Source organism: Aquila chrysaetos, chromosome 15, assembly GCF_900496995.4.
Source record: "Aquila chrysaetos chrysaetos chromosome 15, bAquChr1.4, whole genome shotgun sequence".
Lineage (NCBI taxonomy): Eukaryota > Metazoa > Chordata > Aves > Accipitriformes > Accipitridae > Aquila > Aquila chrysaetos.
This window is the reverse complement of record NC_044018.1, coordinates 20,853,730-20,872,412: the sequence shown is the minus strand read 5'-3', so window position 1 is coordinate 20,872,412 and position 18,683 is coordinate 20,853,730. Positions and strand designations below refer to the sequence as shown.

General features: G+C 36.3%; 1 protein-coding gene across 2 annotated transcripts in view; it reads left to right on the top strand.

Moving 5' to 3' along the window:
• Positions 1-18,683, top strand: part of SNTG2 (syntrophin gamma 2) — a 299,806-nt gene that overhangs the window by 218,543 nt on the left and 62,580 nt on the right. For both annotated transcript variants that reach the window (XM_030038043.1, XM_030038044.1), the window contains one exon: positions 14,074-14,203. In XM_030038043.1, coding sequence (XP_029893903.1) covers positions 14,074-14,203 — 130 coding nt within the window. The remainder of the gene's footprint in view (positions 1-14,073; positions 14,204-18,683) is intronic.

Genomic DNA, 18,683 nt, shown 5'->3' with positions numbered 1-18,683 from the left:
CTCAAAGACCTAAGTAATGGTTCATAAAGTAGCAGTGGGATAGGATGTCAGAGGTGATTTTCCTGGACTTCAGGAAAGATGAAAGAAAAAGTGAAGTTTAGTAAAGCTTCAATAAATAATTGGCTTGAGAAAAGTTTAACACATCGCAGCATGCATCAGCTTTTTTCTGCAAACCATTTTGTGTGGTAGGACTGCCTCAAATCTACCACCAGTTGTGGTCCATGTAGTTCACAGTCCTCCATATGTGTGAGAACAGGAGTTCATTCACCATTGTTATTTTCCATTTTCTTTATGGGTTACCCTATATTTATTTACTTCTAATTCTCGTTAATGAGAGAATTGGAATCTCTATTGAAGCATCAAATATACAGGTCACCTGCTACCAGGAGGTACCAGAAATTCATGTGTATACCTTTCTTGATCTATGCCAGATTTGTTACCTGTTTCCTGAAAATGACCTTAAAACCATAATTTTTCTAGTAGGACAGTTATGCTGCTTTTAACTTAGAGCAATTGGTCTCCTAAATCAGTTGGCAACTCCTCTCCCAGACTTTGTGTTAAAGCATCACAGATGAATAATAATAAATTGTCCAGAAAAGTTTTAGATTCTTCCACAGTCTTTGTCTGAACTCTTAATTCCATTTTATTTAGTCTCTCATCACTTCCTCCACCACTTTCTACCTTCCTATTTCAACTGACCAGTTCATGTGGTCCGACCCTTCCCAATCTATCAGAGCCTCCAACCATTCAAGGCTTACAAGTTCTCCTGTGAAGTAAGTGAACAAATCTCTGTGTGTGCATTTAGACATCAACTCATCATCAAATTATCATCAATGTTCTTAAATTTAAAGGATAAGTGGAAGAAGACAGAACATTTAAACCTGAGTTCAGTTATCACCCTGATAGTTTGAAGCAGTTTCACTCCCGTTCTGTGCACTGTATGCATTACATGGAGCAATCCCAAGGGATTCCAGTTCCCAAAACAGTAGCATGTGCATCCTGAGAATTCTTTGAAGTAAAACACCTTCTGCTATTGTACTGGGTCTGGCTGAGATGGAGTTAGTTTTCTTCATAGCAGCCCATATGGTGCTGTGTTTTGGTTTGTGACTAAAACAATGTTAAAAACACACCAGTGGTTTGGTTGTTGTTGAGCAGTGCTTTCACAACATCAAGGCTTTCTCTTTTTCCTGCTCTGCTCCCACTCAGTGAGTAGGCTGGGGGCAGGCAAAAAGTTGGGATGGGGCACAACCTGGGCCACTGACCTGAACTGGCCAAAGGGATATTCCATGCCATGTATCATAATGCTCAGCAATAAAAACTGAGAAGAAGGGGTTTGGGGGCATCTAGCCATTTCTTGGAGACTGACTGGGCATCATTCTGCTTGTGAGAGATGGTGAGTGGTTGTCTTTGCATCACTTATTTTGTTGTGGGTTGGTTTGTTGGGTTTTTTTCCTCTTCCCTTTGCTTATTAAACTATCTTTATTTCAACCCATGAGTTTTCTTGCTCTTCCTATTCTCTCTGCTATCCTGCTGGAGAGGGGTGGAGGAGTGAGTGGCAGTGTGGATGCTTAGCTGCTGGCCCAGGATCAACCCGTCACAGATACATTTTTCTTGTAAGGATTGCGGAGTTTAGTGCTTTCAGTTTCAGTCTTGGAGAGATACATTCTCTTGCGATGCATCTCACTCCCATATATATTTAGTATACGCAGCACTCCTTTTTTTACTGGTGGTTTTTTTTTTTCATTTTTGTTGTAAACACTCTAAAGGAAGATGAAATCATTCCATAAAGCCTATCACTATCCCATGATACTTTAGTTCTACTAAATGCTCCTTGCTTATTTTGGTAAACCAACAAGAACATCTATATGAGCATTAAAGGAATACCACCTTGAGATTAACTGCAGATGAGGTGTTTCCCGTGTTCTTACTAAAGGTGTTTATTTTTGCCTGAGGGATATCAGACTGCTCTTATCCTATTCTCTTCTCCTCCAAAACACATGTACATATTTTTAATATTATCCCACTTGTATCCTTTCTTTTACATTTCCCCATGTTCATATAAGCATAAATTCCAACATTTGTCTTCAGTAGTTGCTCTCTAAAATCAAGCGTCTGCTTTGCATGAAATAAAACCTGCAAGCAATTACAAGTATAAATGGTGGCATCAGTCTAGATAACAATCCTCCTTTCAACCATATCTACACATCTCCGCTCCCTTTCACATTTCAGCCATCAGTCTAAAGTCATTTGAATGATTCCATGACAATTCCCCTGAATGTATCATGGATCCTTCTAACCAATTTGCTAATTTTGCCATTCTCTGAATATTTATTTGGAGCCTATTTCCGTACATCGGTAGACAGCATGCCTGCTTTTTCAGTGTTAAATGAGTCCATGAGTCTACATGTCAACCCTGTAAATTTTTGTCTCCCTCATGAGCTTTCTCATAAATTTGTTTTCTTGCAATGCTTCATTACATTTTATCCTCTAAGTTACCTCAGTTGGTCTTCAGAAGGTGCTCTGGCACCAGAACAGCCAGATTACTTTTTAAGTCTGTGGTGTTGAAGTATTGGAACTATCTTCTGTAGCGTCACATGCACAGCTGTGTGTCTTCTCTTCAGCTAGATGGACTGTATGAAAGGTCTTTACCCCTACTCACTACCTGAATTAAATTCAGAGAGGTCCGTTTCATTCTTTCCATCAAAATTATCTGTACCCCTTTGGCTTTTGACATTGCCTTGTAACTATGCAAAATGTTATGGCTTGTGAAAGGATATTGAAGCCTGTATGATTATTTTGCTGTCTATCCACTCACAGATAATGCACACTTTGCTTTCTTCAATCCTTCTTTTCCCTGATAGAAGAACAGCTTTTTCACCTGTGAAATTCTTGCAGTTGGCTACAGCAGACTTAGCATACTTTTATTACTAAAATCAATCACAGACTGATTGTTTTAATACATAGTATTATATATTCTGTGTATAGTATCTTTAAGTCCAACTGTTCTTGCTGTTCTGATGTGATAAACTGCTGTCAGCCAGTCTGGATGGCCCCTCTGACCTCATTCACTTTTCTTCTCCATCATACTGAAGATGGTTTCATATTTTCAGCATTCTTTTTCTGGTGGTGTAAATAAGCTCTGACTTTCAGATAACCTTAGGAACAAGAAAAAGATTGTCTGTCGTAAGGTCGAACAGAGTCTGATATGTTACTGAAGGACATCTTTTTGTTGCCTTTATTTTTTAAAAAATATGGTGTATGACAATGTATGGCCTGTCAGCATCTTGCTCAATACTTTTGACCATTTTTCAATTAGAAACATGTTATGTAGCTAGAGTTGTCTGTTAGACTGTAGTATACTTCTAGTGTCGTTTAGATCAAATCTAGTCTAATCTAATCAGATTAGGCTGTATTATTTCCTTCGTGGTTAGACTATGCAGTTAAAATTCCTCTGTACTTCATTTGAGTTTTCCAGTACAAAAAAGGGCATACTTCTAGCTCTTGTTGATGAGCTGGCCAGGAACACCTGTATCTGTTTGATTGTTATTCTTTTTTCATTATAAGAGAAAGGAGTTACCTTTGACTCACTTGACTTTTCATTTTATTTTTCCCAAGAAGTCTTAAGACTGGTGACTTAATGACACAAGAGTATATATTTCATAGATTTTAGATTCTGTCAGCACCATGCATATTAACAGAAACAAGAGAGAATGGGATAAGTTTTTTTCCTTCCTTATACATAAAAAGGACTGAATGTAAATACTGCAGACTGGGACTGTGAAGTATGTTTGTCCATCACAAAACAAAAGCAAAATTCCCCAGAATATTTTAAAGGAAACATAAGAAATGTAGTAGATGTCATTCCTTTTCTCAAGGGAGGAGTATCATTTTATTAACTACTGAAATCACCTTTAATTAGTGTATTTGATATTGTTGATATGATTGGAGTCTGTCTGAATACTTCTATGCAGCATGCTGATTAGTCTTTTTGATTACTTATTAATTCAATAACTTTTTTATTCACTTGCCTTTATAATATAGCACCACTACTTCTATCATTCTACACTTCTGACCAATCCATCAATGTCATTTTTCTCTGTAAGAGGTAAGGTAATATACACAGTAAGAACTCTCTTCCTGTGAATACTCTTAATTGCTAGCTGGTAATGGAAACATTTTTTGACTGTTGAGGATAGAGTTGGTCACTGAATGTGGTGTAAGTTTAACAGAGAAATAATGAGATCAGTAAGTCTTTCTCACCCAAAGGAATTTGTAGTTCATGGTATAGTTTGGGGTGGGTTTTATTTTTATGATAGAGTAGTAAACATATGTAATCTTATAGAAGGTGGAGAACGTAGTTCATTCATTTATAATCTTTCATTTTTCTTATGGAATGTCAAAATCCTTATTTGCAAAAATGTGTAGATAAGTATTTTTAGTCCTTTACGGCAGATACTGACAGTGCTATATAATCATTTTTATTTGCTGTATTGACTGGAGCTTTAAGTGAAGGTACAATAGCTATAACCTCTTGAACACTGTGAGTTCAGAGATTGAGAAAAACCACCTGCTTATTTAGAAGATGGAAATTAAATTGAAGAAATAAGTGGACTGGAAGTAATTCAGGCCCAGTAGCTATGAGCCCATGTAGCTATGATCCCAATTACAAAACAACTTAATTAGATTTAAGTGTTATTTTCTATTTCTTGGTATTCAGGTCATAGAAATTACTACAAAGTATTGTGTGATTTTTTTAAATGGGGTTTGTTGGGTTGGGGGGGGGGTTAATTGGCTCAATGGTTTCTTAACAGAATCTTTCTGAAGGATTCTATTTTCCATTTTAACATTTCAGTGAGTTAACAACATGTCTTTAATTAGATAAATAAATTGGAAAGTAAGAAATGGAATAAACCATTTTGAGAAAGGTATAGGAATTAAACACAATCTGAGTTACAAAACTGGAATGATTATTTGCTGACAGTTTTCCGTAATGATTATGTTGAACATGAGGATAAGAAGAACGAGTATGTATCTGAAAGCTATGACAATCAAACTAATATGGAGCGATAGGGTGGGAGACAGTGGCAGAGAGATTAATGTCTGATAAAAGGTAAGATGAAAAAGAAAGTATAGGTTTGGAGGGATATTATTAATAGCTTGCCTTAAGGGCTATTTGATGATGCAGAAAACAGTACACTAATTGAGATCATTGGTGACACAGAATCAGCATCATCAGTACAGAAGAGGAGCACAATATGTTATGAAAGGATGGAACTATTGGAAATGGGATGCAACATAGTAGTTCAAAGTGCAGGGGGATGATATCAAGGATTGTTATTACAACAAAAAAACCCTATGAAACAGTTTTTCGTGGGAGCCTGGTGAAGCCTTTTGGCAGATGGCAGCAGAGGAAGGCAAAGACTGGGTACAGTAGTAAGGCAGAGAATAGCTCTGAAAAACTGCTGTCCTGTTGACTTATAAAGGAGAAATAGGTATTTTAGCATATAGCAGGAGAAATACTTTCCAAAAGTAAGAAGCATTAAAATCATTATACAAACACTATGAAGGCCTCATCTAAAATCCATGTACAGTTCTGGTTATTCAAATTAAAACGTCGAATTTTCTATTGGAAATTTTCTCTTTTCTCAAAAGGTATTGTACTGTCACCTGCTGTTCCTATTTTTACCTGTAGTGTTTTAGGATTTGGCAACTGGGGTTTCCTTTGGCACTTAAGGAACTTTAACTTTTTTTTTTTTCCCATTCTGCATAGAGTTGGAAAGTGACATTCATTTTCAATGCCTTTTAGACCTGATAGGCTCGTGATAGTTGGACTCGATGATCTTGAAGGTCTTTTCCAACCTAAATGATTCTATGATTCTATGATAAAATTGATATATTTCACTATGGGCAATGTTTTGTGATTTCTACCATGCTTATTGACTTTTTGACTGTGGTTGCAATGTACTGAAACTAGCTTGGCATCTGCCTGTATGGGATTCCATTCTGTAACCTTTGTTCTGAATTTGTTGATCTTTGGAGCACTCCAGTAAGCACTTTATTATGTCTTCAGGAATATGAGGGACAGGACAATTTATTGGTTTTTACTACATTGTTCAGGCGATATATAAAAAGACTAAGCCATGAAGTCAGTGGATTTTTAAAAAAGAATGTGCTCTGTACAGTTCTTTAAGGACTGCCTGAAGACTGCTGTGTGTGTTTTTCTTTAAGAGCATCATTAAAATAAGTGTTTCCAGTACGTTTGTCACAATTCTGCTCAAGGAGCAAGACATTCTGGAAATCAATTGCAAGGGATCAGGTAAATGCAGGCTACAGAATAAGATCTGCTCAACAGACTGTAAACAGAAAGATACCTGAGAAGCAACTAGGCATTCTGCAGATCTCTCCACAATTCTAGCCACTTACCCTTGGCTAGAGTAAGCTGCTAAATCAGAGAAAAATCAAGGTATAGGCAGGAAAAAGAAGCTAGACAGGACCTATGCCATACAGAATAAAAGATCAGCACTGAATATTGATTGATTCTTAGAGACTGGGACCACTTTAGTACCTGTTCCTTATGTGAGAAGTGACGTAAAATGTTTTGGCCAGAATTAGACATACTTTTGGATGTAATATACTTGCAGTCTAAAAGTGTATCAAAAATCAGTGACATGAAAACTAAGGAAACTGCTGTTTCTTTGCGCTCTAGGGCAATGTATTCACATGCTTAAATACATCCCTTTAATTCTGTTCAGTAGCATGAAGCCGACATAGGGAGAGTGAGCTGATTTATTTTTTGAATCTTCATCCTCGAGATATTTAGCTTCTAGTTTTAAAATCTGTACTGCAACTAAGTGCACAAGCAAAAATGAAGCACTTTCATTCTTTTCAGGATGCATGTACTTAGGAACCGTTTCCGCTTTCCCCCAAAGATGATGTGTTGCTCTGGAAAATTGATGTGACACCTCTTCACTCTTGTTTTTTCTCATAAATACCATCCCTTAGAAGACAGAGTGGTGGATCACACCATGGCATATTGCCAGCAAGCAGAAGAAAAGGCAAAATAAATCCTGTCCCCCAAAAAAGATAAACAGTTTATTACTCTTGGGGAATTGTTCACATTAATATTACCACTAAGTTCAAAGAATTATTTTTTGTTTGTTTGTTTTTTGGAGAAGTTGAGGCTTATTTTGTCTTCTGCTTGCTGACAACATACTGAATTCTAATCCACCAGGATTAGCTCAGCAAGGCTCTGGCCCCAGACTTCAATAAATGCCTCAGGATAAATAGCCTTGAGTTTCTGCAGCAGACCTGCTTGCTTCCCACTAATTTTGACACAAAAAAGAAAAAAAACTCCAGAGCAATCTGAATATGTTGAAGTCTGTGATGCTCATTACTTAGCTTTATCACTGTTACTTTACAAAATAACTATTTGTTCAAGAAATACATATTTTCAGAGGAGTGTTATGGGAAAAAAACCTGATTTGCAGTGTGTTATCAATACTAATAATAATTATATGATTGAGCTATATTGCTCTTTCCTCTGAAAGCAGAGGGTATTTAGATTTCAAAGAAATCCACCACATTACTCAGTGTAAGTCAAGCACATGGACATCTATTTTTCACTAACAAACATGTCTGAATTTCATAGACAGTATAAATTGAATATTTAAATCATGTGGAGAATTGAACATCTTGAAGAAGTAATCTTTTGCATATAATTTAAATATAATGTCACTGATGATCTCTGTATGACAGATGACAGAGATTTGTTGTCGTGAACTATAGACTCTCCTCATGCCAAAAGACTTATAGAGCTTGAACCTGAACCAGCATTACAGTGGCAGGCAGTCCAATAACTATTATCCAAATATAGATATTGTTAGCCATCTCAAGTATGTAAAAAAATTCCTAGAGACACTTAGGTATTATATTGGATACTGAAGCCATTGACATATCAAATCAGCTCTGAAGACGTCATTAAAATAAATCCAGTCGTCCTACAAGGGATATTGTGAAATACAGTTGAGTTATTTATTATTTAAAATTTTGACCTCTCCCACACACTTCCATTGTGCTTAAGGAGTAATTAGAAAATAACATGCATCTTTATTATCCTAGTGATTAAAATAAATTGTAAATACTTGCATTAAGACGTTTTAAAAATACAGCTGCAGGGTTTTTAACTTTGGTAATAATTATTTTGCCAATGCATTCAGTAAAATGGTGTTTGATTTGCTGATTTATATTTACTAATATTTTCTTGTACTTCCTGAGTAGAATTAACATGTGACTTATCCTCTGAATCTAAGACGACATCTGCATGTCAATAACTTAAGGCAAAATTACATTCCACCTAAATGCTGTGGGACCATTCATATGCTTAAAATCTTTGTGGGATTGGAGTTTAATGGACGAGATTCATCTCACCTGACTGTAGACACCTAACAGTCATTCATCTACTAAATCCCTGGCCTCACCTTGGTAGTCAATGGAGAGGAATAAGCATCTCCAGAGAATGATCCAGCTCACCTATCTTGTGCATTTGCTTATGATAAAACAAAATAGTTCCTGAGTTTAGCATGAGTCACTTACAGAATCGTCAAATAATTCAGGCTGGAAGGGATCCTGGAAGTCACCTAGTCCAGCTCCCTGTTCAATGCATGTCTAATGAGAACATATTGCTCAGGGCGATCTCTTGTCAATTCCTGAACACTTCCCAGGATGGAGATTCCACAACCTCACTGGGCAACCTGTGCCAGTATTTGTTCACCTTCGTGCGGAAAAAAAAAAATCAAAAAATCTAATGTTGAATTGATTTTTGCTGTGTTCCAGCTTGTGTCTGCTGCCTGTCATCCATATACTTAGGGAACAGAATTTGTATATGCTTGAATGGGGTGAAATCCATCTCACTTGAATTACCACTAACTGATTATTGTACTGGAATTATAAAACACATATTAGTAAGTATATATACACCCCATTCTCCAGCCCACAACAGTGACTGGTCCTGCTATACATTCTGCACTCAAGAGACAACAGTAGTACACTGATACTGTATATAGCTTTCAGTCATTCAAGCTGCTCCTATTTCCCTGCAAGACTCCTCCACCTCTTTCTTTCATACAAATAAAGCATACTGAGACTGTAATTCCTCAGATTTTTCTGTCTGCAGCAAAGCCAAATACCTCACACCTGCATCCTACTCTCTTTTTTCTTTCAGCTGGCAATATTACCCTTGTTCTTTCTCCTTAGTAGTGCCAGTGTAACTATTTGTGTGACTTCATGGGGAACAGGACAAGAGGTCTCATGAATGCTAAAACTGTCCCCTCTCCCACTGTCCTTTTCTTCTGCACAAGTTATTACAAATCTAATGGAATACAGCTGCTTCTACTCCCACATCAGTTAAGAAAATACCTGTAGAAATGTAATGTCTGTGTTACTTCGGTTATCTTACTTCATTACTCAAGTTTAATACAAAATAAACCAAAGTTACAATACTGGAAGCTCACAAAAAAACCCAAACATGAAATGCAATCCAAGTTTATGTTTAATACTTTGATATCTTTTTAGCTACATAGTTTCTGTTAATAGTCTAATTATATAAGCAAATTTGAACATTTTTTAAGATAATGTGGCTGTATGACATTTACAGTACAAAATCCCATTATTTTTAACACAGAATTTCAAAGAGATTAAGTAATTCAGATAATTCTTTCTTGGGAATTTCCATTCAGATCCACCCATAGCCCACAAAACTTCAGGCTAAATAGAAATTCTAGTAAGAGGGCCATATAGTACTATAAACAAGCCACTAGAAAATGCTGTAAGAAAAGCAATAAAAACTCAAGTCAGACATCAAAAAATCATATAAACAGGAAGGAAGACTGATTTAGGACCTGGCGAGGTGCAAAGCTGATCAAATCTGTCTGTCTGTATCAGCATGGTAGTAAACTTCAGGTAAAACAGCTGCTGTCAGACAAGCATCTAGGTTTTTATTAAGGAAATACAGTAAAACATTGAGATAAGTCTAATGGAAAGATGGTTTCACGTGCCACAGATACTGAAAATCTTAAAATATATTTTGCTGAAATTCTTAGCCTCCAATAAAGTAAAAATTCAGCTTTTCCCATTTCAGCTGGCACTGAAAATACATTTTCTCTTAGAAGAGTCTTTGGATTTAACACCTCTATAGTAGCTAACTGCTAGTATGGCAATATGTGCTTTATTAATATTCATTAATACTGTTTAAAAGTGTCCATGTCAGGAAGAGAACTTAAGTCTACCAATGCCCATCTGTTATTCTGGCTGCCATTCTCACAAAGACAGTGTTTATTTTATTAAAAGAAATTAATATAGTAAAGAAAACCCAAAAGAGGCCAGGAATGCAGGGCCATTCATCATTTCACCATGAAAGTGAGATAGAAAGAGGCTGAGTATAGAAAACAGTGCCTCATGCTCCTTAGTGGAAATGCTTGCAGGAAAAAATTTACAGATTGGGAGACAAATCTGAAAATAATAAGAAATGTGAGGGTACTTTGGGCCACATTTCTAGAATTTAGGAAAAGCAAACATTCATTTCTGGTTCTAGTTGCAATAGTCATTACAGTAACAGCAGTAGTAGAAGAGATGGGAATTTCCTCTAACTCTGTTTTAAAATGGGCTTGCAGCCTCAGAGGAAAAAAAAAAAGCCAAGGCATGTCATCTTATTTTGTGGCGATGAGATGACTTCATAGCATCTTGAGACCTCTCAAACCTACTATTTGGTATTAAATGGAAAGCTCATCCTTGTCGGCAAACAGGAATAGGTGCTTAGTTGTGCCTCTACTTTTTTCTTTTCTATGTTTTGAGGAAGTGGAGAAAGGCATGGTATATAATCCTCTAGAATTTATTTTCTCCTGAATTCCAGTGCTGCCTTGGTGCTTGTATTGATTGTTTCACTTAAAACCAAAAGCCTCAGCATTCATTTTGTTAAGCTTTTATTTTTAGTCTGGATATTTGTTTTTACTTGTAGCCTTATATACACCATGCTTTTCAGACCACAGTGTGATACCTGTAACAATATATTATGGGATCTGTAGAGGGAAACTATTGTAACTGAAGGCAAGAAATAATCATACTAAAGTTGAGTAAGGTGGAGAGGAAAATCACTGTATTACTAGCACAGACTTTGTGGCTGGCATCTGTAAACTTTGAAAACCCCTGGCTCTTTCTTCTCCTATTTCATTTAATGCACTGAACTGCTTTCTGGTAAAACTAGCTTTCTTCCTGAGTCAGCATCGTGGGGCCAGTGGTGCCCCAAAGGTCTCCGTCCCCTGTGACCACCTCCGGCGCGTCCCCTGAACCAGCCAGAGCTCCTGGGGAAGGGTGTCCTGGTGTCAGTCTGCAGGGGCGAGGGAACGGCTCTGCAGGAGGGGCTTGGGCATCTCGGTGGACACCCCCTTGAGCATGAGTTAGCTGTGCACACTTTCGGTGATGAAGCCCCACACGTGGGGCTGCATTAACATAACATAGTCAGCAGGTCAAGGGAAGTGATTATTCTCCTCTACTTTGCATTCCTGAGGCCACATCTGAAATACCTGTGTCTAAAATACTGTGTCCAGTTTTGGTCTTCCTGTAGAAGAGAGATTTGTATTTTAACCCAGTTAGTGAGGAGGCTGGACTAGAGGACTTGCAGGATCCCTCACACCCTATTTGATTCTGTGCAAATACCCCGTCAGTGAAGCGTTCCGATCTCTAGATGCGTTTGTTTGAATCTTGTTAACTGTCTTTCTTAACTGATCACCATGTTTTAGTAAGGTAAAGGACAACAAGAGTTTAAGTGTAATCTGCACGATGGCCAGCACCATGTTTCAAAAGATAAAAGATTGGTTAATTTTTATAATAAAACTTGTCATGTTTTAATCTTGATTGCCTGTGTTGGTTGCATTAGTTGAGGAGTTCCTTCTGTGATGTTTCATCAGCCACTTGTATAACTTCGTGCCGCTTGGATAAGGCATTCACACGGCGTGCCTTTATGCATCTACTGAAGCTGAGTTAATACCTAGGCACCCTGAGGATTCAGTGGAGAGCACGTACTATTTCTTGGCTCGGTTAAATGCTCTGGATTGTCCTCTCTGTCTGTGTAAGGATTCTAGCATCTTAGCTTTGATATTTGAATTTGGTATCTAAGTTAGGCATTGTGAATGGCTTCTCTTCACGGCACCAAATTAAGTCTGTTTCCATGCTCCACTGTGTATCAATGCATAGGGCATGACAGATCTTCACTGTCTCAGTGGGATGTTGAAGAGATCATACCATAAGTCATTCCATTACAGCACTGTTGGGATCTTTGTCAGAGCCTTAGGTAAAAGGAACAGTATGCTGTTGAGAGGTGATTATTTCACTCAGTTTGCTTGAAGACAATAAAAGGATTTGTTTTGACCTTTTCTTTCTTTCTGAAGAGGTGAAATAGATTTACTGAAATGAAAGTGATGCAGAATTGTCCTATTGTCATCAGGTTTTAGTAGTTACCATGATAATTCAATCATAAAAGGAAAAGAAGGGAATCAACCAATATATATTTAAGTCTTCAGACCAAGAATCTTATTTTTGTGAACAGCAAGTATAATGCTTTACTACTCTTTTAACAGTAAAGTATGTCAGTTAATATATATATATCTATTAGGATACTTTGTCTTGTTAATATTATGTGTGATGGGTATTTTATATGACCTTTTTTAGCAAGTATATAGAGTTTAGTATTCATGTTCACCATCAAACTCCCTACAAATGACAAATGTTAGGTTAATAACTTTTTCAGTAAGTCATGAATAAATGTCCTGCTTTTGGCCAGGTTAAACCACGTTAAACCACGCAATCAATAACCGCCTGTTAACCTCTATGTGTCATTTTGAATGCTCGTGTTGACATATATCTTAAATTAAGCAGTAGAGGACTTCATCTTAGATCAGAGAATCCCAGGAAAAACCAGCAACTTCACAGAGCAGTATTCTTGATTCAATAGTTTGCTTTCTTCTAGGTTAGTACCAAAAAGAAAGCAATGTAGCATGTAAGTATAAATATCTAATTTGTAACTGTAGAAGGCAGCAGTGATATTTTCCATATTATATATAAAACAAACATATGCACAATCATTCAGATAATATAATTGTCTTTCGCAATAGTATATGACTAAAATCTAATTCTCATGACACTCATGGGCACTTAAATAATCTAGGTAGCTTTCTGAAGTTTAGTTGCTGAAACTATTGCATGTCACATGTTTTAAATTTAGACCACTGTACTTCCATGCCACTACTTAGTGAACTTCTGTTGTTCCTATTGAAAAATCTCATAGTAAAAAAAGCATATCACACCAGCATTCAAATGTGGGAGATTTCAGAGGTACATACACAGTGCCTAACTTACTGCAGATAGGAAGGAAAGCATTGGTGTTTGCGGAATAAAGTTGCTATAAACACGTAAAAGATGCATAAAAAAATAATAAAATGCAATTACACATTAGCATGTATCAATGTTGTTTTGAGAAAGGGCCCTACATTCAAAAATTATTTAAAGAAACTTCTAAGTACATTTTTCAAATTCCTATGTCATAAAAGAGCTTAAAGGAAACATTGCTTAGAATGTTATGTAGAAAAGTATAGGAATACAAGAAATTAAAGCTAGGGAAGGCAGTTCTTTGCAACTTAATACATTCCTAGTAAATGAAACCAAAATGCAATAAAGAAAATAGTAATTTTGGTTTAAAAAATGTTTATGTTTGTTCAAAAAGATCTAGTGCATACTTCCTGAATACACTACCTTAAGTTCAGTAATTATGAACATAATATGTATATTCAAGGGAGGTAAATGATCAGCACATATATATGCTGGTACAGAGAAAGTACTTATTGTATGTGTTGCTCCTGGTACTGTCCATTATTATCCTTCTTTTTGTTGCCTTTCTTTAGCTTTGTAAAGTTAAGACTCAAAACTTATCAAAAGGTTTAAAAATCACTGGAACACTGAGAAATATTGGGCAGTTTCAGAAAATTGACGTATCTTCCTTTACGGATATATTTCTTCTTACTGCAGATCTAATGCATTTGAAGTACTGGCACTCGATGGAATTAGTACTGGGATACTTCAGTTTTATACAGCCCAGGAGAGTGCTGACTGGCTGAGAGCAATATCAACTAACATCAGTGATTTGACACTTCAAAATGTATGTTACTTTCTGCATATTTTCTTGTCTATGCTATTGTAAAATTATTTCTAATTTTCCAAGGGTAGAAAATAATTGACATTTAAGATACAGTATCTAAAACGCATGTGTATGGGGAGAAGGAGAAAGGAGCAGGGAGAAGTTGTCTGGTCAATCAAAAGTATCAAGAAGTTTTCAAGACTTGCAGTGTTATTATAGAAGAGAGAGTGGTAGAAAATCAGATTGCATTTATTATTTTAAAGACTTTTAAAGGCAAACCATTTATCCTTTCTGGTCTTTTCACAGAGCTTTAGATATGACCAAATATTTCATTTTTACATTTTTGTAATTAAAATGTGCTTGAAATTAGTATTTGTTGATTTTGAAGTAGGCATGTGGAAATTCTGTAGCTAGTGAAGTGTGACTTACAGAGGCTTATTGGGAGACAGTATTTTTTACCTCTCTAAGTTGTCTAAGAGTTGATTTATTTAAGGTCATATTATTCCATCTTTTTCCCCAGAAGTATAAAGGTGCTTATGCTGTTTTAAGTTATTCCTGTAAATTCACAAGAAGCATTTGCTATTGCAAGCAGAAGTATAAAATAATCCCTGGAGAAACAGAAAATTATTATTTGGACAGCACATTATTATTCCAAGAAAGGACAACTGAAAACTATTGAAGATTCTGGAATGAATCACGAAGTTAAATAGGGAACTCGATAATGTACAATATTGAAAATATATTTCAGTCTTTTTGAAATGCTAGAAATCGATGATGAAAACGTAGGAGCACAGCTGTCCCTGGAAGAATTGCCTGTGCAGGTTTTTAATCTTTTTTTCTTTAGATGTGTTCAGGCTGTAACTTCTTTTATAAATTATGATTTAGTAGCATGTCTTTAATTTATGCTTTGTACTCTAGGTTAATTATTGCTTAGGTCTTCAGATTATATTGTGTAGAATTTGTATTGGATTTCAACATAAATCTTTGGTCAAAACAGATTATAAATTGAATTTATTTCTCTGCTCTTCAAAAGTTACTTGGAATCACATTTGATCACAATAGTTCACTTATTACACTAATTCTTCGTAAATATTCAATTGCTTAAGCAATGTCTTTGACAAAATCAAACATTTTTGCTTATGATGCATTCTTTATAAATATTCTCTATTCCCTATTTAGTGATTTACAACATTTGCAGGGTATTACTATTTGATAATTCTAAGAAAGTGATGTAAATTATTCATGAATTTTCATAATTCCTTCTGTGTGAATAGCAAAAAGTAGTGTATGGTAATATTTTTAGAGCAATTCCAGTTCATAGTTACTAAGCCCAATTCTTTTGCTTTCTAAAGAAATGCACCAAATAAAAGCCACTCCAAGGATATATGTGAATAAGACAATAAAAAGTGGCTATATATGCAAGCAGGTTTTATTAGTCGTAGGGTTCTAGACTGTTTTTTCAAATGCACTATGTGCAGTAGCATGTGTCCTGACATAGTATCATCACTGCGTTGTGACCTGTCTGCAGCAATATTTTGTTATGTACCAAGTACTTGCATTGGTCTTATCTATCGCAACAGTGAATTCTGTAAACAAAGTAGTCCACCTGGTGTTCATGTAGGTGGCTGTTACGGGGAAGGGTCTGAGAAACAACAGCCATGATAAATTCCCATGTTTTGTGTTCTTAGTGAGATAGAGTAAACTCCATACAGACCATATGAGAAGCAAGTAAACTTTTTGCTTGGACTTAGTGCTTTACAGGTTTTGTCAGCTGTGCAGCCTGTGGTACAACTGGAAGGGTCTGGCCAGAGCATTATTTTAATTAGTGATCATCAGAACAGGAGATGTAATAGTCAGTGAGAATCCCTTTTATTGCAAACTCTTTTTTAAGACCAGGACTGTGAGGCTGGAGTGCAACTGAAGTGTACAGCAGAAGAAGGCTGGAGAGCCCTCCCTGCCTCTGGGCAGCCAGAGGACACAGGTGGTTCGACATCCACAGTGCTTAGGGCAAGGCCTTTGGATTAGGCTTCTTGAAAATCCATTTTGAATGCTTTTTATTACTTTAATACTATCATTTCACAAAATGATGCTTTTCTTATCGTACTTCTGAAATTGACGTTAGGGAATGGATCTGTAATTCCTCAGAGCTTTTTCCTGTTTCTGCACTTCTCCACTTCTGTAGAGTGTCTCCCCCATTCTCCAGGAGTACCTGAAGATAATCACTACTGGTTCAGAGATTATATCAAATAATCCATTATCTACTTATGGGTTATTTTCATGAGTCCTTGCTGACTCTAAGTTCAATTGCTTCTCCAAATATTTAAACTATTCATTTCCTATTCTGTCCTATGCCATCATCTGTGTACACAAATTAATTGCTAGATACATGGTCACAATGGACCTTCTTGCTGACACTGTTGGCAAAAGGAATGTCAGCATTCTTACCTGACCTTTTACTAAGTATTTAAGCAATACTTTCCATTGTTCACTTTTTACCTCCACACATTTTTAGATTTTGTGCTGATACTTGTTTCTTGACTTCAGCAACTCGTCCTGCATCTTAGTCATTCTTATTTCATCTGTGCCTGTTCGTGCTACTCTTATATACATCCTTTGTCATACATGTTTGCATACCATTTTGAATCATTTCTTTTAGAATTTTAGTTCTTAAAGAGCTCCTGATACAGACTAATTGTTTTCTTACAGTGCACCCTATCTTTCCTGTAGCACTTTACCCTAATATACTTTATTTTGCTATTTTACCCTAATACAGTCTCGTTCAGCAACTGGCAGCTCTTTGTCAGATCTCCTGCTGATGTCAGAAGACAATCCTAATGTAGGCAGTACAAAAATAGCTCTGCCACAATGTGACACTTCTGCTAATGTCAGACTACTCTTTTGAAGTACTGAATCATCTAACTTCTATGCAAAGGCAAGCTCTCTGGGGATCAAGTGTAAAGCAGGAGTCATCTTTCAGTAGTGAAGATGTGAGAAGTCATCACTGCATAAGGATGCTACCCCTGGATGTTAACATATCTAGAAAGTGTTACTTGGTAGATGAGAAATAATGATTCTGGTACTAGCCTGTAGAGAATTAGTTCTTATAAGACAGAGGAGCACAGGGAATACTGCAACATGGAGAAAGATGTAACGGTATCTTTTCAGCCCTCCTTACTAATATATGCCTTGTATGCTTAGCTCAGAAAATCTCCTAGTAACAGCTTTACAAGCAATATGGATTACTTTTTTTTCTAAGGACCCTTGCCCCAAATTATTCATCACTCTGTTAATATTCTTGTTTTTCACATAGTTCTCTACCAGCATGAAACTTCACTATCATCTTCCTTTGTGGTTCTATCCCCAATCTTCTCAATGTTCTCAAAGCTCTTCACATTTACCTTTGGCAGAAATAAACAGAGATGAATCAGCACCTCGCATTTATTTCTTCGTACACCTCTTTTCTCACAGCAGGAGGTACAGTTGAAGAAACTGAGGGGAGGGAGGGAACAGAAACTGGCAGTGAAGCTGCCATGATGAAACAAGAAGCACAGGAAACAAGTTGATCTGCATGTGCTTCTCACTACTCCTGTTCTTAATTTGTTCAGTTAGAGGGTTCTTTGTAGGCTGAAGTGTCAATGCTGTGCTGGAGATGTTTTTTTAGGAGAGAGTTCTTTGGAATAATTTATATTTCTCTGTTTTGCACCATTCAGATAGCCAGCTATTAAATATGTACAGCTTTTCTCATGGATCCTAATTATTTTCTTTGAAACGTAACACTGAACGTTAATGTAGTCATAATCAGTAGAAGCACCTAAAGGTAATGCTGCTAGTTCATTTACATTATAGAGACTTGTTTCTTATATTTGTAACTTTCTCAAGGCTTTATTTATTTTCCCCAGTATATTCTAATGGTGTGATTTTTAAAAAGAATATTCACAAATAAATGAGTGGTTCATAAGCAGGTAAGAGAACAAGTTAAGATGTAGTTCTTCCACTTTAAACATTATTTATGATTTTTATAAATCATTCCAGCAGTTTCCTTGGAGGATGGTAGAAACTTAAAATTTGGCTTCAAAACCGGGGGTATTAATCCAGATCATATTTATGCCTTTGACGGCTTATTTAATTGTATATGTCATAGTGTGTAAACCTTTACTTTTATGCCTTTATGTATACGTATATCTAAGTGATACTCCGTATCGCAGTGGAGTGCAATTTCTGTTTGAAGAGGTAGACACTTACGAAATATGAGCTTTGAACATACATGTTAAAAAAGAAAGAGGATTGGGAGGGTCTTGCTTTCTTTACACAGCAGAATGTGGGGTACATGTAGATGGAAAGAAAATCCTTGTGTATAGGAAGCAGTATACAAATTCAACTGCCTCGATGATAGAAAGAATTCTATTCCTTGGGTGAAAACACGCTTATATTTCTTTGTTGCTGCTTTTTTTTTGTTTTTAAACTCAAAAATTTCCATTTGAATGTACCACAGTTGAAACCC